This window comes from Arachis hypogaea, chromosome 3 (assembly GCF_003086295.3).
Source record: "Arachis hypogaea cultivar Tifrunner chromosome 3, arahy.Tifrunner.gnm2.J5K5, whole genome shotgun sequence".
Taxonomy (NCBI): domain Eukaryota; kingdom Viridiplantae; phylum Streptophyta; class Magnoliopsida; order Fabales; family Fabaceae; genus Arachis; species Arachis hypogaea.
The window spans coordinates 135,488,808-135,515,125 of NC_092038.1; the positions used below are offsets into that span (position 1 = coordinate 135,488,808).

Below are 26,318 nucleotides of genomic sequence, written 5' to 3' on the forward strand. Positions count from 1 at the left end.
GAAACAAAAACTGAAATAAATTTCAGTACTATATTTGGTATAAAAATGTGCAGAACAAGGCGGTAGCATAGCAATACCAACAGAGATTCCAGCATGCAAAAGTGTGGCAAAGGTAGAGACAACCAAATAGAACACAGACAAAGTAAGTTCAAGGACAAGGACGAGGAGATGGTGGCTGAGCATGGGACGCAAACATTGTAACCTTTTTCGGTGACAACAGCAGCTTTTCCCTCCTCCTCTGTCATGCCTGTCGAGCTCGAGCTCTCTCTCTCAAGCTCTCCCTGAGCAAACCCAGCGACAATGCCAACCCTTGTCAGCATCAGCGGCGACGATGGAAGCTCGTCAGCGCGTAAACAACCCCTCCTCTCTCTGTTCATTGTGTTTTCTCTCTATATCTCGTTCCTCTCTCTCTCTCTTTCCCGTCTATCTCCTCAGCGACTCACCTAACTCACAGTGGCTACCATGGTGACGAGAAGGTGGTGGTCCTAGCGGTGGTGGAGTAACAGCTCCCAACTGGGTATCTTCCATGCTTGTATTTGGTCTAAAATGAGCCCTAATTTGATTTTACAAAAGAGTAAACTTGTAATTAATAATTTGGAATGAGGATATTTTAAGCAAAAATTATTATTTAAATTTTAGTCCCAATTCCTAAAAATTATTTTAATTTCTTGTGTTTTATATTTTGAAAATACTGAAGAAACTGGAATTTTATGCTTCATGAATCTCTTCACCCAACAAACATGATATTGAGTCTCAATCCCCCAATCTCAATCTTAATACCTCAAGACAAACGCTCAAGACAAACGCTACCTTAGTGTTTCTTAACAACTAATCACAACTTTATGTTTTGGGCTTTCTTTTATTTTGGGGGGACTCATCCTATTTTCTAATTGCCAAAACCATATGAAAAAAAAAAAGCAACTTACCTACCTTGTGTTTGAAAAATCAAATACGACCAATAAGCCTTAGCTCACATGACATATCTCCCCCTCCCCACCTTAATGGTCTCAAGCTCAAATTCTATTGATTGCAATTGAGGAAAAAAATTTAGTAAGTGTATGAAGAGTGTGTAAGTGTGTTGTGTACCTAAAATTGAGGGTTGTCCAATCTATTGACAAAAAAAAAAAAAATCAAACACAATATTTTGTAACACACGTGAGGATGAGAAACAGTTTACAATTTCACTTTTGTCAAAATTCACGAAGCAAGGGATGATTGCAATCCCATAATGTGTAAGCATGTTACTTCTTTAGAAAGTACATTCCATCCCTAAGCTCTAATTTCTCCTCAGAGACTAGACCTGATAAAAAGCTTTGTAACTGTTGGAGTGACTTGTCATATGGGGGATCAGCAATACAAAACATCTGCAGTAAAAAAATCATATAATTAATCTAAGTAATAAAGTTATCAAAGTCCAAATAATGATATAGACATTAAAGCACTTTTTTTTACCTTGAGTGTATTGTGAATTCGATCTAGTGCCATGCTACCAAAGTTTGTGAGCATGCCCATGATAAATTTCTGCCATGAAAATACACTGGTTAGATTTCCCACTTGGATGCATTGCCAATCTATTTCTGTTTTTCTTATCATCAATTATTGATTGATGATTTGTGTATTGACTAATCATTTATACCATTCAAAGAATAAGAATCAGTTCTACTTCACATACCTCATATACAGTCATCTCCTTAAGAAGTTGATTCTCCACAGAGGAGACGGATCTTTCTTCTTCCTCATCGCCCCCTAGAAGTTCCTGGATACCACTACTACCAGCTCCATTCTTACTTGTCTCAGCCATGCTTTCCATAATGGTGTATACATGATCTGAGGTATCTACCCCAGCCGACTCTGAAATGATCCCCTGGCACAAAACGAGAAAGCCATTAGCTGTTAGTTTCATCTTCACTTCTACAACTAAAATTTATGGATTAAAATGAAATCATTTTTAATTCATCTTCTAGGGTTAAGTCATGCTATAAAGAAAGGAAGGATCATACATAAATAAGCATCAGCTTCAAAAGCATGAAAAGTGATCAGAAGTTAAACAACAAATGAAGAGGAAGATAATCCTAAATTAATCCATATGCAAAATAAGTGTTTACTAGCACCAGGACAAAAAAAAAAAGGTAAATTAGCAGCATATGTAGCCTGTATTGGACCTACCTTGCTTATCCAAAAATGTATTCTCCTACTCAGTGCATCCACTGGGATTCCAATAGCAGCCGCAAGGTTTTTAGAAGTCCAACTGAAAATAGAAAATTTAGTATTATTGCACATCCAAAACAGAACACTAGAGTCATGCATAAATTGTTGGCATACCTCTTTTGATCTTGAAATTGCATAATGATTGATGCATGTACAGGGGCCACTGTGAACTGCATTATCCTATCATCAAACTGCAACTCCAACTAAACCATAGGATACATAGTCAGGAGAAAGTATACAAGTAAAAGGTCGAAAAACCTGCACTAAATATCTGAAGCAAGAAAAAGCAAAACAAAAATATACAGAGAAACCGACCTTGACAGTCCCAAGACTTTTTTTCCACTGTAGCTTACGAGGGGTTTTTGTTTCATGAAATCTCGTTGCATACTCAGTAAGGAGCTGGTCGACAGATTCTGGCAGGTTAACCGGCTCATCCTGGAATTCTCTTCAAAGTTAATAATAGAAAGTTGACGCTTTTTGTTGGACCACAATGAAATTCTTTAAAGATGTGTTAAAGGGCTACTAAATTATTATGTTATGCTTGGTTTTATGTATGCTTCTAGTTGAGATTTACTCAATAAAACTGATCAGAAAAAAATGTTAATACATGTACTAGTTTGAAATTTGAAGAAACTCTCCGCAATTTTACATGAAATAACAGTGGAACAGAACAACAATGAACTTCGATCCCCTTTTTCCCCAAAAAGAAAAAACTTTGAAATTATTTAATTTAATCTGCTCAAAAAGACCCAATGCAAATCTATGAGCAGACTTGATGTACTTTCATTATTCTTCTGGAAAGAAATCTTGACATTTTGGCAGCCGCATCAACATTTTGCATGTGTGAAGGTGGATAGTATCTTTTAGAAATATACTCAGCACAAGCATGACCATGACAACAACGAAATATATGAGAAATATCAGTATAAAGATGGGTATAGGAAAGGAAAAGTTCGCTCAAATTTAAAGTTATATTAACTTAAGATGAATAAGAATAAAAAGAGCAAGGGGGCTGATCATCACCTTTCTGATTTCTTATTAAACAACGAGTACTAGAAAGTGAGTAAATAGGATGCTGCTAGATGGTTAACAGAATAACAGACATACAATATATACTGACAATTTTTTCCAGAGTAAATAGCCAAAATCGTCCCTGAAAGATACCCCAATCTCCATTTTGGTCCTTGAAAGATAAAGTTAATCAAAATCGTCCCCGAAAGATACACGATTGGTTACGTTACTCCTTCCGTCAATTGGATAATGACGTGTCACGTTAAGTGCCACGTGGATGGCTAATGCCACGTGTCACAAGATGATTGGTTGACGTGTCAGATCAGTGACACTTGGCATGCCACGTGTCAGGTCAGTGACACGTGGCACTTGACATGTAAAAAAGTTATTTATAATCAAAATAGTCCTTAAAAGTTTAGACGTAAGTCATTTTCATCCCTAAAATTTTAAAAATTAATCAAATTAGTCCTTATATAATTTTTTTTATTTTTTCTTGATAATATTAAATTTAAAATATTTTTTGATACTACTAATTTTAATAGAAATGTAATTGACAATAAAAAAAATTAGTAATTGTATATTTTCTTCTTAAAAATTTTTTCAATAAAAATATATCTCCTGTAATTCTTGTCAAAATCTCTCTTATTTTTTTTTATTCTAAAATATTTTTCTTACATTATTACATTTTGCTGGAACATATATATATATATACTCAAAATTGAAATGTAGGTATTTGTTAACCTAAACAAAGTTATATGCTCAAAATCAAAATTTATGTATGTTAACCTAAATGAAAGTAATACCGTAATGAAAAAAAAAAGATGTATAAGTTTTTATTAACTTTGTTTAGGTTAACATACATAAATTTTAATTTTGAGCATATAACTTTGTTTAGGTTAACAAATACATACATTTCAATTTTGAGTGTGTATATATATATATATTTCAGCAAAATGTAATAATATAAGAAAAAGGTTTTAGAATAGAAAAAAATAAGAGAGATTTTGATAAGAATTAAAGGAGAGAGATAATTTTATTGAAAAAATTTTTAAGAAGAAAAGATACAATTACTAATTTTTTTATTGTCAATTACATTTCTATTAAAATTAGTAGTATCAAAAAATTTTTTAAATTTAATATTATCAAGAAAAAATAAAAAATAATTATATAAGAACTAATTTGATTAATTTTTAAAATTTTAGTGATGAAAATGACTTACATCTGAACTTTCAAAGACTATTTTGATTATAAATAACTTTTTTATATGTCAAATGCCACGTGGCATGCCAGGTGTCACTGATCTGACACGTCAACCAATCATCTTGTGACACGTGGCATTAGCCCTCCACGTCATCATCTAACCGACAGAAGGACTAACGTGACCAATCGTGTATCTTTCGGAGACGATTTTGATTAACTTTATCTTTCGAGGACCAAAATGGAGATCGGGGTATCTTTCAGGACGATTTTGGCTATTTACTCATTTTTTCCATGAATATAATATAAATAAAATACTCTTTCATATTTATCTAATAGTCGAATAAAAGATTGTTTGTGCACCTGTATTGGAGGCCAAAAATTAGAAGATATGATAGTGGCAGAAATCGTATCCATGGATATTGCATTTTCTCCACCTGAGAGGACATCACCAAACTTCCATCAAAAGGATTTTAACACAAATAACAGTTAACATTGTCAGAAACAATATTGGATATGAGAATTTACTTGTCTGAGATGGTTGACTTATGGTAGCTTTGATGTTTGTATTAGTTCTCTTTGAGCCAAGTAAATCATTGAGCATAATCTCACATTTTTGTAGGCTACTCTCTCCAAAGTGTATCTGCAGAAGCAATGCATTAAATACATGTTTATAATGAAATACTAAAACCAAGAATGAATATACACAAAGCAATTATAAAAAATCAATTTCCCAGCCAGTCAAATAGCCATCCTGACTTTATGCTTAAATAAGTACCTTGAGGAGTTCTAAAGTCCGAATCTCTGAGTCAATATCATAATCAGATTTATTTAGAAGTTTCTCAGCAAGCATAGTTCGATATTCATGAACTAATTGATCTTTTGAACCAATAATGCCAACAATCATTCCAAGTATGTCAACTTTCCTTTGGTTTCTGCTTCCTTTTAGTGGATCTGCTTCCACAGGGTCAGGCTGCCAGCTGTTGAAAATGATAATAAAAAGAAACATCAAATCTATTAAGATGGCAGCAGAAAAGATATACTATTATTATTATATATATGCATCAGCAAGAATGATAAAAATAAGAGCTTTTCGCCTTCTATAACATAAACATACCGTGCAGCATTAATCCATGCTTGCCTATCATCAGTGTTAAAATCATCGTCAATACCAACATCCTCTTGAATTTCTTCATCTCTGTTCAGCTCTTCAAGAAGGCTATCTCCAGGATTTCCAGATGCACTAGAATTCCCACCAGTCCCATCTGTCAACATGGTCACTATGCATTTTATGGTATCTCTCCTTCCTCTTAAATAATCCCTTATTGGTTCACCAACAGCCTCAAGGAAAACACCTGCAGGGTCTATTGTCCTCAGGGCTTTAATGGTTGAAACATATTGGTGCAATATATCATTGGTTGATGCGCCTGCAGTGAGCAAGCGATAACGAAGTGAAGAAATAAATGAGTCGACCAGCTTTGAATGTTGTCCAGTGTATTCAAGACACAATTTTAAGTCTTCAATTGCAGGAGAGCTTCAAATATCAGCAGAGAGAAGGGAAAATAAGTGCTCAAAAGACTTTATACAAACAATGAGAGTTATGATCTAGCAATGAGTTAATAAAAAATTGTCATGACAGGTCACAATATGCATTTCGCACTAGTGCTTATTATTGAAGTTTAAAATTAATTCAAAAACAGCATTAAAGCATGGAACTAACTGAAGCAAGAGTTTACAATTCAAAATCAAGTTTCAACTTTCATTTCATGCAGCCAGCCACAACCATACATTTCAGGATAATGACAACCTCTTCTTTCAGTCAACAAAACTCTGGTGTTGACCTTGTGATTCAATTTAATGACATTACAGGATAGCTAATTTAGAAAACAAAACCCAGAAGGAAAGCAGAGAATTATAATTAACAAACTACCTCTCAGGATAATCAACGATAATCTCAAATAATTTGGAAATTCTTAAATCTTGCAGTGTTTCATAAGCAAAATATTCCAGCCGCAGCTTCCATCTAACAAGCCCTTCAGAAGGAGAATCGATTCCAGGACAGAATGAGGATGGTTGTGATGCTAAAGGTGATTTGAGACCTGAAGAAGAACTCTCATAACTAACAGAATCTCCAAGATAGACAAGAAGGGCATGCAGAAACTTGAGAGGTACAGCCTGAATGTCTCCAAGAAAACATCATGTGTTAGCATTGTTAAAGCATTTGATTTTCTACACAGGTCTGCATGCACAAATAATATATTTTAGATAGAATCCACAGTGGCAGAAAAAGTATTTTCATTAACAACATTGGAACTAGTGACTCAGATACTTTTGCCACAACACTTAGTAGTTACTTTGTACAACCACTATAATGTGATACAACAGGAAACTTAGGTCCAGGCATTTGGTTTCTTGGAAAACATATAATTCGCCAAATAAACAATTTTTAAAAAGTCTTATTTAATTGAATCCATGTAAACTGAATGGTAAGAAGTACCACAACATGAGTCGAAGTTATTACCAGAATCTGAGCCAAATTCACATCTTCCAATATGAGTCAAAATCATCATTCAATATAGTTTTTTTAAAAATAAGTTGAAATTTGAACATAATTAGTAATAGCATAAGAACAAGTTCCTACTGTCAGTTTGCAACAAAATGGTTAATTTGTGAAGTAATGGACCGACATTAAAGAATACTTAATGTGGTATGTTCCTGATATACTGGATCTTGTAATACATGTCACCTTGATCCTTCTTTGCAAACAGATAGATAAGCACTACAAACCTGTATCCAGCTTTGAATAGACTGTAGAACAGAACTCCTAAAATCATCACCAGCTAAATCATATACTTTTGCCTGCCGTCCAAACAAATGAAACAAATTCAGCAAAATGGTGAAAGCAAATCTGCAAGCAAAATTAAGGATTTCAAGAACATTCTCACCTTTAGAAGTAAAAATATAGCAGAGGCATAAGCATCTTCTGCCATAGAAGTAAATCCAAGACTTCTCAGATGAAGAACAACTTTTCCAATGCTATTCACAAGTTTATTGTTTTCTGAGTACCTGCTGTCATTATAGCATTCATCAACATCCATTTCGCCAACCTTGTTGCTTATTTTTCCTTTTTCGTCTAAATCCATGCCATCCTTGCTTTGAGATTCATGATCTTGCAACTCCTCATCCATCCTTGTACTTAACTCCTCCAATGTTCTTTTAAAATACCAATGCAGTATAACTAAACGTAGCAAAAAGTAAAAATGTGTGGCCAAGACAAATAAAAGAAATGATAATAAGCTTATCTAGGAAAATAGCAAAGTCAAGGTACAAGCTATGTCTAATATGTAATACTTTCATACATGCAACTATAATGTTTTATTAATGTAAAAGATACCACGAGCTGAAAGCCTGAAATTATTGCACTTGGAACTAATCTATAGTACTTGTATAGCGGAGATAAAGATACTACATTTTCATGGCAAAAATTAGCAGATGGTGAAAATGAAGAGACTATCTGTAAATATTCCATAAAGTAGAAACAAAGAAATCAAGAAGTGATTGATAATAACAAAAGGCAAGATCTATTGTTCACCTATAGTATGAAATGGCATGTCATCATTTAATATCAAGATAATAATAAACAGGTTACACACCACGGAAATTCCTAGGAAGCGTAGCCGTAAGTACAGAGGAGACAATCCATTGATATTTAGTGGTAAGGTGATTCCTCTCTGCATCAAGATCATGAGTGTCCCCCGACACCTGCTTCTTGTATGATTGGAAAGCATGGACCAACATTAACAAGCACTTCTCCTGATACCCTTTCTCCAAATAGATTTCTTCCAAAGCACTATGCAACACACTCAGAATCTCGTCCTCATCAATCTGTTTAAAATTGTTTCTAGCATCAACACTAGCAACTAAGTATAATCCACTCAACAATTACCCGTTTTTCTTTTCCCTTTTTTCCCAAGGACAAACAATGATACTAGTACCTAAGGTAAGTTGTCAAAATCTGTTTCTTACTTACTAGTTACCACACTCAATAAAATGTCACATATTTATGATACATATATAAACAAATAACAAGCATTACACAGCAATACCCAAATCAATCCCGATAATAGTAATAATAAAAAAACATTGCCATTTTAGAAATACTCACCTCAAGATCATCATTCTTGTTCAAACCCGTAACATTACTGTAAGGCTCAAAATGGCGCCAAAACCTCGACGCCCCATTTCTCTCAAACGTTTCCTACGACCAGAAACAAAATAAAATAAAAAACATTTTGAAAAAACAAAAAAAGAAGCGAACTTTCCAGCATTACTAGGAAAATAAATAGATAAGTGGTAGTGAGGTACCTCCAAAACGCGAAGAAAGTGGTCTCGGACGAGGGAATCGAGGCCATGTTTGCAGAGGGAGTGAACATGGGCAACGAAGTCGCGGCGGGCGGATAGGTCGTCCACGGCGGCGAGGAGGGTTTGGGTGGCGGCACAGAAACCATTGTAGGAGCGGAGGATTTCGCATATGGAATCGTTGGAGAGGGAATCGAGAATCCCTAAGTTGCAGAAAGAGGAGGTAGTGGATTGGTCCATGAGGATCGAATTGTAATTGTGTTTTTGTGTTTTGTCTTTGAAACTTCTAAAGTTTGAATCTTTGATTGCTGCTACTGTGTTTATTTCAGTGTTTCCCTCTTCTTTTTTTCAGTCCTTAGAAGCAGTGTTACGAGAATCGCTGCCTGGTTTCATCTCGTTAACCGTAAATCGGTCCCTGGATCGATTTATTTTAAAATAAAAATTATTTGACAAAAATTAGTGTAGTTTCAATGATTAATTTGTCTTAAATATTTTTATATATTTATATAAAAATATATTATTTTATTATATCTAATTTGATTTTAATTGAATCTTCTAACTTTTAATTCTACCGGTTTAATAAGCATTAGGTTTTTAGGACCTCACTTGGAACTTGGAAGAGTCCCCCACTCCTCCGAGACCCCGTTTTCAATTTTTTTAAAACTTGATTGAAAAAAAGTTTTTTTTTTTTATTTTATCTAATACTATATAATAAATTCTTAAAAAATACTTCATTACCTGAGAAAAAAAAAGTTTCATAGTCTCTATTTCAGCAAAATCAACATATTTTTTAATAATTAAAATACCTTAAAAAAGTGTTATAAATATTAAACTAATAAATGCTCAAATTAATTTCTAAAATTTCATGTTTAAATTAAGTTGGTTTGGAGATAGCAATGTGCAATTGTGCATTGTTCGAACGAGTAGGAATGCATCAGCGTGGACTACTCATTGGACCTGGAAATTTTTTAATCATCTTTGCTAGTCGATATTTTTTACCGGAATCCAATGAAAAATGTCATTCATATTCTAAACGCTATTTACATAATTACATTCGTATAAAAATACAATTGTTATTAATCAATTGCTTCTGCATATCAATATTTTATTCTTCTACTACTTTTTGAACAAAATGATATTATACTCCAATGTGTTTTATTTTTGAATGAAAGACAGAATTTTTTGCAATGTACAAGACACTCTAACGGTCACAATACACAAAAATCTTATATTATTTATACCCGAATTCTTCTATCAATCTTTGAATTCAAATAGCTTTCTTGCATGCTTGTGTAGCTGTCATATATTCAGTTTTTATAGTAGATAAAGCTACAACAGTCTAAAACTTAGTCAGCTCACAACTTCTCTTGTAAGTGTAAACACATAGCCTGTAGTAGATTTTCGTTTATCAAGAACACCTGCAAAGTCTGAGTTGACATATCCATTGACAATGAATTCCGATCCTCCAAAACATAATGCAACATTCGAAGTCCTTTTGATATATCTCAAGATCCTCTTAACAACATTCCAATGTTCTTTACTCGGATCAGCCATAAATCGACTTACCACCGCAACTGCTTAAGCAATATCTGGCCTTGTACAGATCATAGCATACATAAGGCTTCCCACTGCTGATGCATACGGTACTCGAGACATTTCCATCCTCTCTGCTTCACTACTAGGGCACATACTTGAGGATAATTTAAAATTCATAGGAAGTGGGGTTGAAATTGGCTTACATTCTTGCATGTTGAAGCGTTGCAAGATCTTCTTCAAATAATTCTTTTGCAATAGCCAAATCTTCCTATCTTTTTTTGTCTCGGTGAATTTGCATCCCTAAAATATTGTTTGCTGGTCCCAAGTCTTTCATAAACTCCCTAGCCAACTGTGCCTTCAATTCTTGGATTTGATCTTTGTTGGGACCTACCACCAACATGTCATCCATATACAACAGCAGAATGATGAAATCATTATCACCAGACTTCTTGTAATAGGTACAATGATCTGAACTAAGTCTGTTGTATCCAAGGCTAATAATGAAAGAATCAAATCTCTTGTACTAACACCTTGGTGCCTGCTTTAGACCGTACAGAGATTTAGTTAACCTGCAAACCAAATTTTTTTTCCTTGTTCTTCAAAACCTTCTAGTTGGAGCATATATATCTCTTCTTCAAGTTTTCCATGAAGAAAAGCAGCATTTACATCTAATTGCTCTAGATGTAAATCAAATACAGCACACATAACTAAAACTACTCTAATAGTAGTTAGTCTCACCACTGGAAAAAATATTTTATTGAAGTCAACACCTTCTTTCTGAGCATATCCCTTGACAACCAATCTTGCACGATATCGTTCCATCTGATCATTACTGTTTGATCTTGTAAACCTATTTGTTACCAATGGCTTTCCGACCTGCTGGAAGTTCAACAAGTTTCCAGATATGGTTCCTATGTAATGCCTCAATTTCTTCTTGCATTGTTGTCATCCACATAGAAGTGTCTGGATTGCGCATAGCCTCTATAAAATTGTTGGCTCTCCATCTTCTATCAAAAGACAATATGCATCATGACTTGTCAAAACATAATTTGAGTGCCATGATGGTGTTCTTCTTTGTCGAGTAGATCGACGAACTTCTATGTCATTGGCTTTTGCTTCTTGCTCTTTGTGCTGTGGTTCTGCTTCAGAAAGATCACTTTCTCTGCATTTTTCATCTATTTGAATAGTGATTATCTCTTTAACAGTGCTGTCATTTTCTTGTTCTTTTTGCAATTCATCGTCTGCAAATATCACATCTCTGCTGACAACTACCTTGCGGGCAGTGGGATCCCACAGGCAATACCCCTTAACTCCGTCAGCATAACCCAAGAATATACATTTTCTAGACTTTGGGTCCAACTTTGCTCTTTCCTGGGAATTGTACATCACGTACATAGGACAACCAAATATATGTAAAGAAGAATAATTAGGTGGCTTACTTTGCCATATCTCTATTGGTGTCTTCAACCAAATTGCAGTTGATGGTGACCAATTTATCACATAACATGCGGTTTTAACAGCTTCTGCCCAGAAAGACTTGGCTAAACCTGCAGTTTGCAACATAGCTCGTGCTCTTTCTAGGAGAGTCCTATTCATTCGCTCTACTACACCATTTTGCTGAGGCGTATATGCAACTGTTAATTGTCGTTGAATACTTGCTTGCTTGCAAAATGTTAGAAAATCACCATCGACATATTCTCCTCCATTATCTGTCCTTAAACACTTGATCTTCTTTGAAGATTCAAGTTCTAACTTTGCTTTGAACTCTTTGAACATCGCAAACACGTCTGACTTCTTCTTGATTGGGTACACCCATAGCCTCCTAGAGTAATCATCAATAAACGATACAAGATATTTTGTGTAAGACCCGGAGTTTTTTACGTAAAACTGTTTTAATAAAATAATAATTTTTAAGTGACCAGAGTAGATTCAAACTTTAGAAGCTTTAATTTGAAAATTTAAAGGTGAAATTTGATTTCAACAAATTTTTCTGAGTTGAAAAATGTATCTTTTCGAAAAAATTTTGTAAAAATGCGTACTGGCGCTTAAGCCGGCAATACCAGCTATAGTCTGTTCAGTACTGCGTGTTCTGAAAATTAAGATTTTAAAAATTGATTTATTGTTTTGAAAGAACAAAAAATATTTTAGAATAAAAAATCGAACGCTAATCTTAAATGTTTTGGCCCAAAGTGGGCCAAACGAGCTAAAAACACTTAGCGGGTTTGACAGGCCCAAGTGGGCCTATGTTCAATATATAAATGCCCTAACTAATGAGCTTTGAGCTCATTTTCATCACAAAGAGAGAGAGAGGCGCGGATTAAGAGAGAAGGAAGAAGAAAGGGAGTGACACTATTCATTGTCACTTTTCGGGAGCCATAACTTGAGCTACAGAGCTCCGATTGACGAGCCGTTTATGGTCACGCGAAACTCTCGTCGAGCTCTTCGTTTCTATCTAGATTTGTTGGTAAGAAATCGAAACTCAAGCTCCATTTTCTAGCCCTAATAATTATGCATTTTTTGTTTGGTTTTTGAGTAGATTTTGTGATTTTGTTTGTTTATGGGTGATCTAGCATTGGAGTATTGTTGGGTTTTATCTCTAATCTCTTTAGCTAAGGTAAATCTCTTCAAACTCTTGTGGTTTGATATTTTGGTTAGCCATAGTGTTGATTCTTGGAAGTGGTGTTGGTGTTAGGCTTGTTGATATTGTTGGAATCAAGCTTTTGGTGTTTTACGCATATTGGAGATCGTCCAAAGTATGGTTTCAGTTTTTTCTATGTAATATATAATGTTTCTAGAAACTTAGGCTAGTTGACCTTAAGATAGGTTTGAATGATGTGATTGTATGATTAATTGTATATAAATGCTATGCTTGATGATGGTTTGAATGGAGGTTGAATGAGTTTGAATGTGATGACATATATGTTGTTAGATGATTATTATTGATGAGCTATGTTGGTGGGTGTTGAGGTTTGAAAATGGATGTTGATGATGATTTTTTATTGTTGGTTATTGTGGTCCATGTTAAAAGTGAATGAGTAAGGAGGTTTGATGAATTGAATGGATTGGTGAGAATTATGAATAATGATTATGAGGTTGATTATTATGATTGGTAGTGATAGAATGATGATTGATGTTTATGTTAGTTGAGAAATAGTTTTAGTATGATATATTTGATAATTGGGGTTGAGGATTATGTAATGTGAGCAAAAATTTGATAAAAGTGGGGGAATGAGATGCAAAAGGGTAAGTTTTTATGTGGATAAGAGTTTAATGTGGTTTTAATTAGGTTTGGTTGTAAGAATTGGAAGTTTGAGAACCTTGTGAATTTTTTGTAAAAACCAGTTTTTGGTGAATTTTGACAGATCATAACTTGAGCCTCAGTTTTTGAAATTTATTGATTTTTTTTAAATTAAAGTTTATTCAAAGATCTTTACATTGATATAAATTTTAAAAAAATGGATTTTTGTAGAGGAAGTTGTAAACTTTTAAAGTTTTGGGTTTAAAACTGATTTCTTCAACTTTGTAAAATTTTCTAAGTCTGGGAGTGCATGCGTATTCATACGCGAATGCTTGTATGTGTACGCGAAATGCCAAATTGTAAGTATGCGTACGCATACATAATGCATGCGTACGCATACATTCTGTTTTGCTGAAAAATAATTTTTTTTCGCTTTAAGGATTCTCTAACTTTCCAAACTTCCTCCAAATGTTGTTTAACAGTACTATCTAGTAATTAGGCCCTAACATTAATAGAGATGGGTTAGTTAATTTGATTGGTGATTTTTTTTTTTTGTATGAGTTTAGAGCTGGTGACATAGGTTTGGAAGGTTTGTGTAATTTCTAGTTTGATCTGGTGAATGTTGAGTTGTGAAATTTATGGTTGAAGAGATTACTGAGAAATGAGAATGCTTGTGATGGATTTGAGAAATTAGAAACCGGTGAAGGTTTTGAGGAGTTGAGAACTTGGAAAGGAATGATGAAATCAATGGATTATATGAGAGTGTGCGGGGCCTATATCCCTGGCGTAGCAGATTCTCTGCTGCATGAGTGTGCAGGGCACTATATCTCTGGCATGGCAGAAAAGGCTACATCCGAGAGGATATGTCGTCGGATTGGCAATTATAGACCGACAAGTGATATCACGAGCCAATAGGACAGGCATTCATCATATTCATCTTCTATATGCTTGTTTGCTTTGCTTAACTTCAGTATGCCTAAATGAATCACATGTCTACTTGCTATTCAATTACTTGCTGTATATGTATATTACTTGTGCTTTACTTGTATGCATTATCTGTGTCTTCTGCTGGGATTGAGGAGGCTTGGTAGCGGTGGTGATGGGATCGCACGGAGATTAGGTTGGCGAAGGCTGTGGAATACAGCGGTGTGATTAGTATTAGTTAGAAATCCCTTAAGTTTAGATAACCCTGTTTATGGTTTAAGTTCTTTATTTATTTTTATTGTTAAGCTTGAATATCGGTATCGATGTGAAGTTTTAGGATTGCCTTTGGCGTCACAGAACCTTACATCTTATATATTGGGCATTGTTACCATACTGAGAACCTCCGGTTCTCATACCATATGTTGTTGTTGCTTTTTCAGATGTAGGTCGTAACCCACCTCGGTGAGTTTCGAGATGGTGATGGAGCGAAGGATCTTATGTTCTACTTTTGGTATTTTGATTATTTTGGTTGTACTACTTTCTCTCACTCTTTCTGTTTTAGATTTTATAGCCTTAGAGACTTGATTTTGAGAGATAAGTTGTATAAACTATTTTAAAACTTCAAAACTCTGTTGTGTTCAGTTTGACTAGCCGGCCTGAACTCTGTTGTGTGAACACTTCACGTTTTGCAATTCCGCTTTACGCGACTTTGAGCTTTATTCCTTCATCGGGCTTCTAGTTATATCTATTTTTGGACATATATTATATATTATAAGCTTTATAACTGTCGTGACACTTTATTATTCTTTGCTTTACGGCTAAAGGTAAGGTTTAGGGTAACGAGATGTTACATTTAGCTCCTCCTAGGGACATCTCTGGTGACTCCCATACATCAGAGTGAATCAACTCCAATATGTGCTTGCCTCGAGTAATTGATCTACCAAACGTCAATCTATGTTGCTTGCTTGTAACACAGTGCTTACAAAACGGTAAGTTGACCAATTTGAGCCCGGGGATGAGATTACGTTCCACAAGAATCTTCAAGCCTCATTCTGATATGTGGCCCAGTTTGTGATGTCATATCATCGTCATTTCTTCTTGGCTTGCTGAAGCAACTGATGCCTCTGCCTCTTGCAAAGTATCTCCCACAAGCATGTATAGATTTGCTACAATCTTTTCTACTTTTATTATCATAAGAGTTCCTTTAACAACTTTCAAGATCCCACCTTCAATATGGGTCTTGCAACCAAGTTCATCCAATTGCCCAATCGACAACAAATTCTTCTTCAAGCCTTTCACGTGTCTTACCCCTTGAAGTGAACGAATAGAACCATCAAACATTTTTATTGTGACAGTACCCATTCCAACAATTTCTAAGGCATGATCGTTTCCCATAAACACCGATCCTTCCAAGACAGGTTCATATGTACAAAACCAATCACGATGAGGAGTCATGTGCCATGTTGCTCCTGAATCAACAATCCAAACATCAGTGAGTTGTTTGTTGCCTTTAGAACCAATTGTTCCTTCGCCATACAGGATTTCTCCATTATCAGAGGTGCTCGCAACACATCCTTGAGAACTTGATCCTTCTGGAACCTTCTCTATACTCTTCTTATTCCAACAATCTTTCTTGAAGTGCCCTCTCTTACCACAATTGTAGCATTTAACCTGCTTCTTACTTTGTGATTTTGGTCTACTTTGACTCTCACTGGAACTAGGCTCCATTGATCTTCCTCTTGTCATCAACAAAGCCTTTGTTTGTTTTGAGTTCTTTAATCTATCTTCCTTATTCTTGCGCCTAGATTCTTCTTCAAAAACCGCAGCAGCCATGTCATCAAAAGAACGATAATCAGTCAAAATATTATTACTTAAGTTAATAATAAGCTGATCATATGAATTTGGTAGACTTTAAAGTAAGAGCTTTGTACGTTTGTTTTCTACTATGATATATTCCAATGATGAGAGTTGGAAAAATAGCATATTTAGATTGTTGATGTGATTCGTTGCCGACGTGGACTCACTCATTTGAATAGTATAAAGTCTTCTTGATAAACCCCAATTTTGTGGTTTATCTTGTGCTTAATTTAGGGATTTTTATCAACTTATCTCACATTTATTCAATGAAATAGCATGGTTTTGTGAATTTCTCCTAATTTGTGCTTAAGAGTGAAAACATACTTTTTAGGCCTTTAAATAGCCAAATTTAATTCACTTCAATTCCATTCGATGCCTTGATGTGTTTGTTGAGTGATTTCCGGTTCATAAGGCAAGTGTTGGATGGAATAAGTGAAGAGAAAAGCATGCAAGTGGAGAATTTATGAGGAAATGAGGATTTGCTGAATTGAAGGCCACGCGTCATCCACGCGTATGCATGAGGAGGAAATCAGCCAGCCACGCGCACGCATGAAGAGGCATTTGCAAGGTGACGCGCATGCGTCGACCACGCACAGACGTGACGCTGATCACGTGACCTCATTAAAGTGAATACGCTGGGGGCGATTTCTGAGCTTCCCAGGCCCAAATCCAACTTATTTTTGAGACTATTTGATGCAGAATTCAAGATTGGACAAGGGGGCAATTAGATTAGTTTATGATCATGCTTTAGGTAGTTTCTAGAGAGAGAAGCTCCCTCTTCTCTCTAGAATTAGGTTAGAATTAGGTTAATTTCTCTTAGATCTTGGGTTTAATTCTTGTTTTCATCTAGTTTTTTTTACAATTTCTTGTTCTTACATCTTTGTTTTTCTTAGTTCTCTTGTTAATTTCCCTTTTCATGCCTCTTTTATGTTGATGAATTCTTGTTGGATTTGGATTTTCTTTAATGCAATTTGAGGTATTTCATGTCTAATGTGTTTTTCTTAATTGTTATTGTTAATTTCTTGCAATTGGTAGTTGTAGATTTATTATTCTTGCACTTTTATGATGCTTTCCTTTTATGCCTTCCAAGTGTTTGACAAAATGCTTGGTTAGATGTTAGAGTAGCTTTTTGAGCATTCTTGGCTTGAAAGATAAATTAGGCAATCTTGAGTCATTAACAGCCAACTCAGGTTGGTGACCTAGGATTGTTAGTTAATATTATTTTCATTGACTCTAATCTCTTGCTAATTCAATTAGTGAGTTGATTAGGACTTTTGAATTGAGATTAACAAGTCCTATTTGACTTTCTTTCTATTGAAGATAATATTGTACCTTCTTCCGATGTTGAAGATGACTTAATAGGATTAACTATTGTTAATCATTGTATGATAATTAATGACTAGGATAGAAAGCCTATATTCTCAATCCTTGCCATGAATGTCTCTCTTTAGTAATTGTTATCTTAGTTGCTTGCTTTAATTTCTTGCCATTTAAGTTTCTTATCATTTAGATAACAGTCTTCTTATTTGCAAACCACCCCTTGGAACCTCATAACCAATAATACGCATACCTCACTGCAATTCCTTTGAGAGACGATCCGAGATCTAATACTCTCAGTATTTTTATTGGTTTGCACTTGTGACAAACAAAATTAAACTTTGATGTAGGATTGTTTGTTGGTTGGGAACTATACTATCAATGGAATTATTTGTGTGAAATTCCTAACCGACGATAATCTCTACAAGAGCTAATCCTACAACAGAATTATCAACGACGCCAAAAACTTGATGTAGAGATTATCGTCAGTTAGGAATTTCACACAAATAATTCCGTTGATAGTATAGTTCCCAACCAACAAACAATCATACATCAAAGTTTAATTTTGTTTGTCACAAGTGCAAACCAATAAAAACCGAGAGTATTAGATCTCAGGTCGTCTCTCAAAGGAATTGCAGTGAGGTCTGCGTGTTATTGGTTATGAGGTCCAAGAGTGGTTTGCAAATAAGGAGACAATAATTTAAATGACAAGAAAATAAAGAGAACAACTAAATATAGCAAATACTAAAAAGAGGCATTCATGGCAAGAATTGAGAATCTAGGTGTTCTATCCTAGTCATTAATTATAATACAATACTTAAAAAGAGCTAATCCTATTTCGTCATCTCCAACATAGGAAGAAGGTATAATGTTATATTCATATTAAGAGAAAGTCAAATAAGACTAGTTAATCTCAATCCATAAGTTCTAATCAACTTACTAATTGAATTAGCAAGAGATTAGAGTCAATGAAAATAATATTAACTAACACTTCTCTTCAAGAATATCTTGTTGTGAAGACTTGACTTCATATAATTCGGTGAGAGCAACCCAAATTTTCTATACTGTCTTTTTCTCTACTACACTTGATAAAACTGAGTCAGCTAGTGCCAAGTGTAAGTTTGCAATAGCATTGTTATCCATCTCCTTCCATTTTTCATCTATAATTCAAGTGAGTCTACCTTCAATTGCTGTCACGCAATTGTCTTTTCTCATAATGACTTTTATCTTCAATTTCCATACGAAAAAATTATTCCCAGTTTCCTACTAAATTTTGGAATTTCATACTTTGCTGCCATTTTTTTAGACGGTAACTCGCAGTAGAAAAAAATATTAATTAGCAACTTTTGGCTTTGATACCACTGTTAGGTACCAGACAGATGACACAGCAAAATATAGAGATGAAAAGTTAGAAATTTGTATAAAATATGGAAACAATTGAATAACTTTTTTTGAGAATTACAACTTCTCTCTATCACAAAGAGACTACAATAACACTCTCTCTTGACAAAAGAAAAACACACTTCTCTCTATTATATATAGGAGAAAACTACTCAAAGAAATATTATGTTATTCTATCTAGATGACTTAATTAAAATAAATTAAAAAAAAAATTCAATTTATAGATGAGTCTCTTTAATATAAATCATCCATTAATTAAAGATATATAATTTTTCTCTTTTTTCAACCATTAAAATTCTAAAATTATAAACTAAAATCATTTATTATCCTTTATAAATTTAATTATTATTTATTTATTTATTTTCTAAAATTAGCTTTACTAATTTTTCACACTTACCATCTCGATATACAACTATTGCGTCGATTTATTTTGTATGAATGTTTTTGAGAAATTGATTTCTTTTTGTTGGTTGCATTTTAAGGGAGATTTTGAGTTTTGACCCATCTTGTGTTGTGGCATTTTGTTTGAATTCTATTTGACCCATTTTAATTTTTAAGGGCTTTACTTTTTAATCCTCTCTGCATGAAGCATTTTTACTTTTGAGGGGATCCATTGGTTGAAGCAATTTGAGAGTGTCTTGACCCCTTTATATAAGAAGCATTTTGCAAAAGCTTTTAAGAGTAAAAACCCAACTTATTTTCTATCCATTTTCAAGAAGAATATGATTTCCGATACTTCGATTCACAATTTTTTTATTTTGAAACAATACAATATTTTTATTAAAAAAATTATCAAATAATAACAAAAATTAATTTTACAAAAATTTTATTTATATACAAATATTAATATTATTAATAAAAAATGTTCATAAACTGAGTTGGGTCGATTTTAAATAGATCCGGACATAATCGTAACAGATCGCTGAATCTATTTTAACTCGATTTGAAGTGATCCAAAAATAAATTAGGATAAACCGACTCCACTCGATATAAAATTAATATGTAAATTTTATATATTAAAATAATAAAATTTTATTTTTTAAAATTAAATTTAACAAATGTATATCATACTTATACCCATAAATTATTTTAAAATAAAAAATAATATCATATAATATAAAGATATTAATTGAAATATAAAAGTATAATATAACATTACTAATTATATATATATATATATTGTAAAAGACAACTTCGAATTGAGTCGGGCGACCCGAGACATAACCTAAATCCGATAAAAAAATAACACTCGATAAAAATAATAAATATAAATCCCGTAAAATATACCTTGAATCTGGGCCGGATTTCGGATCGGACCAGATCATGAACATCCCTAATTGAAAGTAATGTCACATAAAGAATAAATAATTGGAATACAAAAATATTTTAAAAAAATATTATCAAACAAAAAATGAGATAAAAAAAATGCTAATATTAATGGTATTAGTGTTGGGTTACTTGATAATAGTAGAGAAAAGAATGATTATGATAAAATATTATTGCACAATAAAAATAATAAAAATAAAAGTTGTATGTAATAATAAAAATGAAAAAAATGACTATTAAAAAGAATTTTTTAAAATTTAAAATATCATAAATTATAAATAAAATTTTACCAAACTAATTTTTATTATTATTTAACCAATTTTTTAACAAATAAATCGCATTGCTCCAAAATAAAATAAAATATTTGGGTACAATGTATCTTTTATTTAGATAGAAATTACCTTGTACTTTGCGAAAATAGAGAAAGACTATATTAGATTAGATGTTTACTCGAGTTTTTAATCCTATTTATGTGAAGTATTATATTAGGCAGTCTCGTGTGTATCAAATTGTTTTTCTATTGTTTGAAGAGGAATAATTTTTTAACCAAGAAAAAACGAAGGAAAAAAAAAAAGAAGAAAGAATTATACTGCAATTCTAGTATATATACTTTATTTGATCCGAAATTGAGCCATTAAAAAATTTCCGTTAATAGAATTGGTCACAGTGCCAGACGGCGGCTTAGTCTGCTATAAAACAGGGATACTACATATATACCTAAATTATTTTGATAATTAAATTAGTCTGATCTAATGAATTATTAACATAATAAAAATTAATTAAAAAATATATAAAAAATTAACTAAATTTGATTAAAAAATAACTTAGTCATATAATATTTTTTGATAAAATAAGTGTTAATTGATATAATTAAATAATAATAAATAATTAAAAATTTTAACTCAATTTTTTTAATTATTCTTTTAATTTCTGAATAAAAATTTTGAATCTTTTACTTTTTTGATATTCTAAAAAATAATATATATTTAAATTTTTACTTACTAAGTATTAAAAGACAATAATAATAATAATAATAATAATAATAATAATAATAATAATAATAATAATAATAATAATAATAATAATAATAGAAGTTAGACAAAACAGTTTATATATATTTTGTTGTTTAATAAAAGACATAAAAATTGCTAAAAAATTTTAAGATCAATTTTTTTAACAGACAAACAATTTGATGTGAAGATTGATTTATTTATTAAAATAAAAATTTTAAAAAGTTATTCGGTATTAAATTTTTTTAAAGACAAAAATATTCAACTAAAATTTTTTAAGAACTAATTTTATGTATTACTTTTTTTTAAGCATGGAATAGACGAAAGAAAGAATTAAAAAAGGGGAAAGAAATACATAAAAAATAAAGAATAAACAACTAAATTGGTTCTAATGAATTTTAAATTTTATATTTTAGTATTTATAAACTTTTATCTAAAATTTATGGAGAATTATTTTGTTTTACAGATTAATCTTTCCATTGGTTTGAAGAGAGACTGACTAATAATTTGACTTGTAATAATATTTTTAAAATCAAATTATCTTATGTTAGAAATTTATTTATTCAATATGTTATTAAAAAATTTATTTAAAGTGATAACTAAATCCATCTATCTTACAAAAATAATTGTCAAAAATTTTATAAAAATAATCCTCAAAACTAATGATTATTATCACAAAAAAATAGGTTTAATTACTTTGGTGGTCCTATAGTTTCGCAAAATTTTTAATTAGGTCCCTATACTTTTTTTTTTAATTGAGTTCTTACACCAAATTTTTTTTTAATTGGGTTCCTACAATTTTTTTCCTTTTATTTAGGTCCATGTACCAATTCATTTTTTTTAGTTGGATCCCTGTAAAATTAAGCCAATTACTACTAAGAGGGACTTAATTGAAAAAAAATTAGGTACATGGACCCAATTAAAAAGAAAAAAAGTATAGAGACCTAATTGAAAATTTTACGAAACTATAGGACCAACAGAGTAAGGCTTTGTTTGGTAAAATTTTTCGAGGTGCTTGTGCTTTTTAAGAGCTCAAGTTCCTCGTTTTGTGTTTGGTAAATAGAAAAATCATGTGCTTGTACTTGCAGTTTTTAAAAGATCGAGATACTTTTAAAAGCACCTAAGAATTAAGATAGAGCTTTTTAAAGTTGGCTTGTGCTTTTCAAAATTTAAAAGTCTAATATAACCTCATATGTTAACTAATTTTCAAATTTAATGCTTGCATTTATGTCTATTATAGTATTTTTAAATTTTAAAAGCTATTTTACCAAATGCAATTGTTGTTGCTTGTGATTATTAAAAGCAATTTTTAATTTGATTTACCAAACATAAATGCTACAACTTTTAAAAAGTTATCTTTTAAAAATTAGCTTTTATAAGCTACTTTTTTTGAAAAGTAAAAGTTTTTACTAAGCCTAATTAAACCAAAAGATTATTATGTGGTGCGATACTTTTGGTCAGGTCGATCGGTTAGATCTTCTTACAGTGGTCCTAAATAAGATTCTCACAATTATAACCACGGTTCTAAATGTATGCAGTAAAAACGTTAAATACAATTTATGGAGGTTTTCAGGGATCACCATGATGGCACACCCACCCTCCTGCCTTGTGTGAAAACTACAGCTCCAATTTTCTTTTTTTTTTTCCTTCTGCAATTTTCACTTTGTTATTTATTATTCATTTGTGCATGTTTTCCGTTGATTATTATTAGATCAGTAATGAAGGGGAAAAAAAGAAGAAGAAAAAGAAGTGAAAAAACATGTTGCGGTAAATTGAAAGGATCAGTGACCCCCCACCATAGTGAATGCTTTGAATTTGATTGTTGAGAATTCAGCTTATTAGTTATTACTGTTAGTCTGTTACTCACAGAAACCACAGTAACCGTACAAGAGCTCTAAATTAAACCTATACGATGTATATGTATGCCTCACACCCTCGCACGTTTTTTTTCTCTCTCTCTCTTTTTTCGTTCAATTTTTTCAATTAAATAAACCGTTGTTATCTGATGAGTTCTATTATTAGTAATTCGGCTAATTCTACCAATTATATGAAATTTATTGCATCAAAACGAGTTTTGACTCGCGAATCGGCTGAGATCACTCATAAAAATGGTTAGTCGAATAAGTAAGACCAGAACTCGTTTAAAAGTAGGTCAATTTAATTTGGTTCATATAGTTTGCGAGTTAAACGAGTTCAGATCGAACGGGCGAAAATTTGTTCAAGTGACTCATTTTTCTTTTTGGACACGAGTTAATTGGTTTTTTAGACTTAAGAAAATTTACTATAGAAATATATAAATCTAGGATTTTTTTTTATTTGTATAAATATCAAATAAAAAAATTGCTAAAATCATAAAGTAATCTTTTTACAAAAGAACATGAAAAAATGAGTTAACACAAGTCGATTCGTCTAATGAAATTTTAATAAGTTAATTAGCGAAAATTTTAAAAAATTTTATGATTTAAACTCAAAAGCACTAGGTTAAAAGATTTTTTTAAGTTATAGTTAATATGTTGTTTTATAATAGAATTGTTACGGTGGGTAACCGGAGATTAATGGGCTGGATGGCGTTGGTTGGCCCAGACGTATGAAGGAGGAGGCTTGCAAGTGGATCTGCAACTCGGGAACCTCCGTCCGGCTCGTTCGCGTGAAAGAATGGGGGGTGGTACCTGCAAAGACACTCCGATGCCTAAGTCAGCAAGGGTGTGAGCAGGTCTAGAGAGTATTGGGACTTAGAGATACCTGAATGGTGTCAGTGTATTTATAGTGGTAAACCAATAACCACCGCTGAAGTAGTGCCACCTTTTTAGGTGGATAACCGTTCCCATATCTTAGGGAGGTTAAGATATGACTCTATGAAGTGGTTAGAGAGTTTCTAGGGGCAGTTACTCATTCGAATGAGTGTTATCTGCCAGCTAACCCTCGTATCCGACTTCTTTGGAGCAGGTCGTGTTCAGTACCGACTTCTTGGGATGAAGGCTGGTGGTACTGGGGGAGAGCCAACCCTTTGGGTTGGGCTTCTTTGCTTAGATCCTGGGCCTTTATTATTGGGTCAGGGTATGAACAAGAATAATGCTACAAAGTCTTTTTGTTAACTAAGTCTAATAAAATTGAAGTTAAAAATGAGACTCAAATCTGTAACTTCTATATGAAGGTGGGGAAACTATACTATTTAAACTATAGTTTGTTATTCCAAGTTTTATTATTTAATTTAGTTAGACTTGATTCATAAAAAAACTTAAATGTATAACATTACTCTTTATATATATATATATATATATATATTATAAAAATTCTAATACTGCATATATTATTTAAAAAAAAACTTATTTAATAAAAAATATTTATAAATAATTATATCTCTACCGTACACAATTAATATCACATTACACCTTAATATTATTTTGTCGAGTATTAATCAAGGCATCTTGTTATGATAACAATAAACAAAGCCATTTACAAGCGCAACAACTGAAGTAAAACCCATTTACAGAGAGTAGTACGTACTTGTCCACGGTTTTTCTACCTTCAACAAATTAAACTCCTCCCCAACTAACCTTGCACACTGCAATGTGATAAGAAATAAAGGAAAATGGAAGTTGCACAAATCACATGGGGGCAAGAAAAATATGTGGGAGCCGAGAAAAATATTTTTACAATAAGTAATTAAGTACCCTCAAAATCTTTTTTTTCAAAAGTTTAGTAGTAATGCACTAATGCTTGATTTCTTGAGGGAAAAAAGGCTAAAGAGTTACATCACCCTTACAATGAGAGGGAAAATGTATTTAAAAATTAAAACAAACAAAAACAGAAAAAAAAAAAAAAAAAGCATAATTCAAACTAAACTTACGAAAACCATTTTCGCGTACAAGTACTCAAACTCAATCTTAACTTCAAGCTAGAAACCCTAAAAGCCTTGTCATTCACCAATCAAATCCACAAGATTCATAATTTAAGATCTCACAAACATTAGCAATCAATCAGTCACTGTGCGTGTATGGATATATATTTGGCGTTCATAAAAGAATTTAATTATATTATTGCAAAAGGAGTTTGATTATTCTTATATATATTAAATTTAGAGCAAATGACATTAATAAAATAATCTTCTCCTAATATTACTCAAATGAAACAATTAAAAAATTGGTAAAATTGAATCTTATACGTATTTTACATCCAATTCTGCTATACATACATCCAAGTCTTTTTGTCAATTAAATCTAACTAAATTGACTTAAACCCAATAAAAACCACTTTTATTACATGTAACATGTACACACGCGCACTTCACTAACGCAAACATATCCTTATTCGTCTTCGCATTCCTCTTTTTTCTTCGCGTGTTTTCTCTCTATCATCATTCTTTTATTGCTGCTATTGTTGTTGACTTGTTGCGTTTTTTTCTTTTTCTCCTTTTCTTTCTAGTAATTTTGCAGCATTAATTTTTTTCTTTTTTTCTTTTATTCTTCTTAAAAGAGTGAAATAAGAACAATTATGAGAAAATGAAATAAGAAAAAGTAGAAGAAACAGAATATGAAGAGGAGAAAGAGAAAGAATTTTAAATTATATAGAACTTATCAGAATAAAAATACACCGAAATTTCTAACAAATACACATAAATTTTTTAGTTTTTACACCAAAACTTTACTACAAAAGCACAAAAATATATTCTTTAATTGCTGTATTTTTTTCTTCTTTTTTTTTCTTATTTCTTTCTTTCTTTTAGTTGAGTGAATGTAGTTTTATCATCTTCCTAGTAATTTTTCTAGTAATTTTGTAGCATTATGCATGTGTTTCTTCTTTTTCTTAGTTTGATTTGATCTTTTATTTTTATTCTTGTTAAGAGAATAAAACAAAAAGAAACTTAAAAAGATAAAACAAGAAAGAAAAAGAAGAAATAGAAGAAGAAGAAAGTAAAACAAGAAAGAAAAGAA

At 32.3% G+C, this 26,318-nt stretch overlaps 1 protein-coding gene across 1 annotated transcript; it reads right to left on the reverse strand.

The window, feature by feature from the left end:
* Positions 1-1,160: 1,160 nt before the first annotated feature.
* Positions 1,161-9,251, reverse strand: LOC112734110 (anaphase-promoting complex subunit 2). The gene is made up of 16 exons (XM_025783316.3): positions 8,782-9,251; positions 8,582-8,674; positions 8,070-8,301; positions 7,362-7,654; positions 7,204-7,275; positions 6,347-6,591; positions 5,534-5,950; positions 5,195-5,396; positions 4,945-5,059; positions 4,780-4,853; positions 2,524-2,643; positions 2,323-2,411; positions 2,167-2,248; positions 1,673-1,864; positions 1,453-1,521; positions 1,161-1,364 (listed from the first exon to the last, which is right to left on the reverse strand). Exons 1-16 carry the CDS (start codon positions 9,013-9,015, stop codon positions 1,242-1,244), a joined length of 2,652 nt encoding a protein of 883 aa, XP_025639101.1. The 5' UTR covers positions 9,016-9,251; the 3' UTR covers positions 1,161-1,241.
* Positions 9,252-26,318: the final 17,067 nt, after the last annotated feature.

What these genes read in the sequence shown, in the direction of transcription:
- LOC112734110 (XM_025783316.3), bottom strand. Translation starts at nt 9,015, where the DNA reads ATGGACCAATCCACTACCTCCTCTTTCTGCAACTTAGGGATTCTCGAT. An exon ending in ACTTTCTTCGCGTTTTGGAG is followed by an intron (nt 8,675 to 8,781) that starts GTACCTCACTAC and finishes TTCTGGTCGTAG; the next exon opens with GAAACGTTTGAGAGAAATGG. An exon ending in GGACTTTAGAACTCCTCAAG is followed by an intron (nt 5,060 to 5,194) that starts GTACTTATTTAA and finishes TTGCTTCTGCAG; the next exon opens with ATACACTTTGGAGAGAGTAG.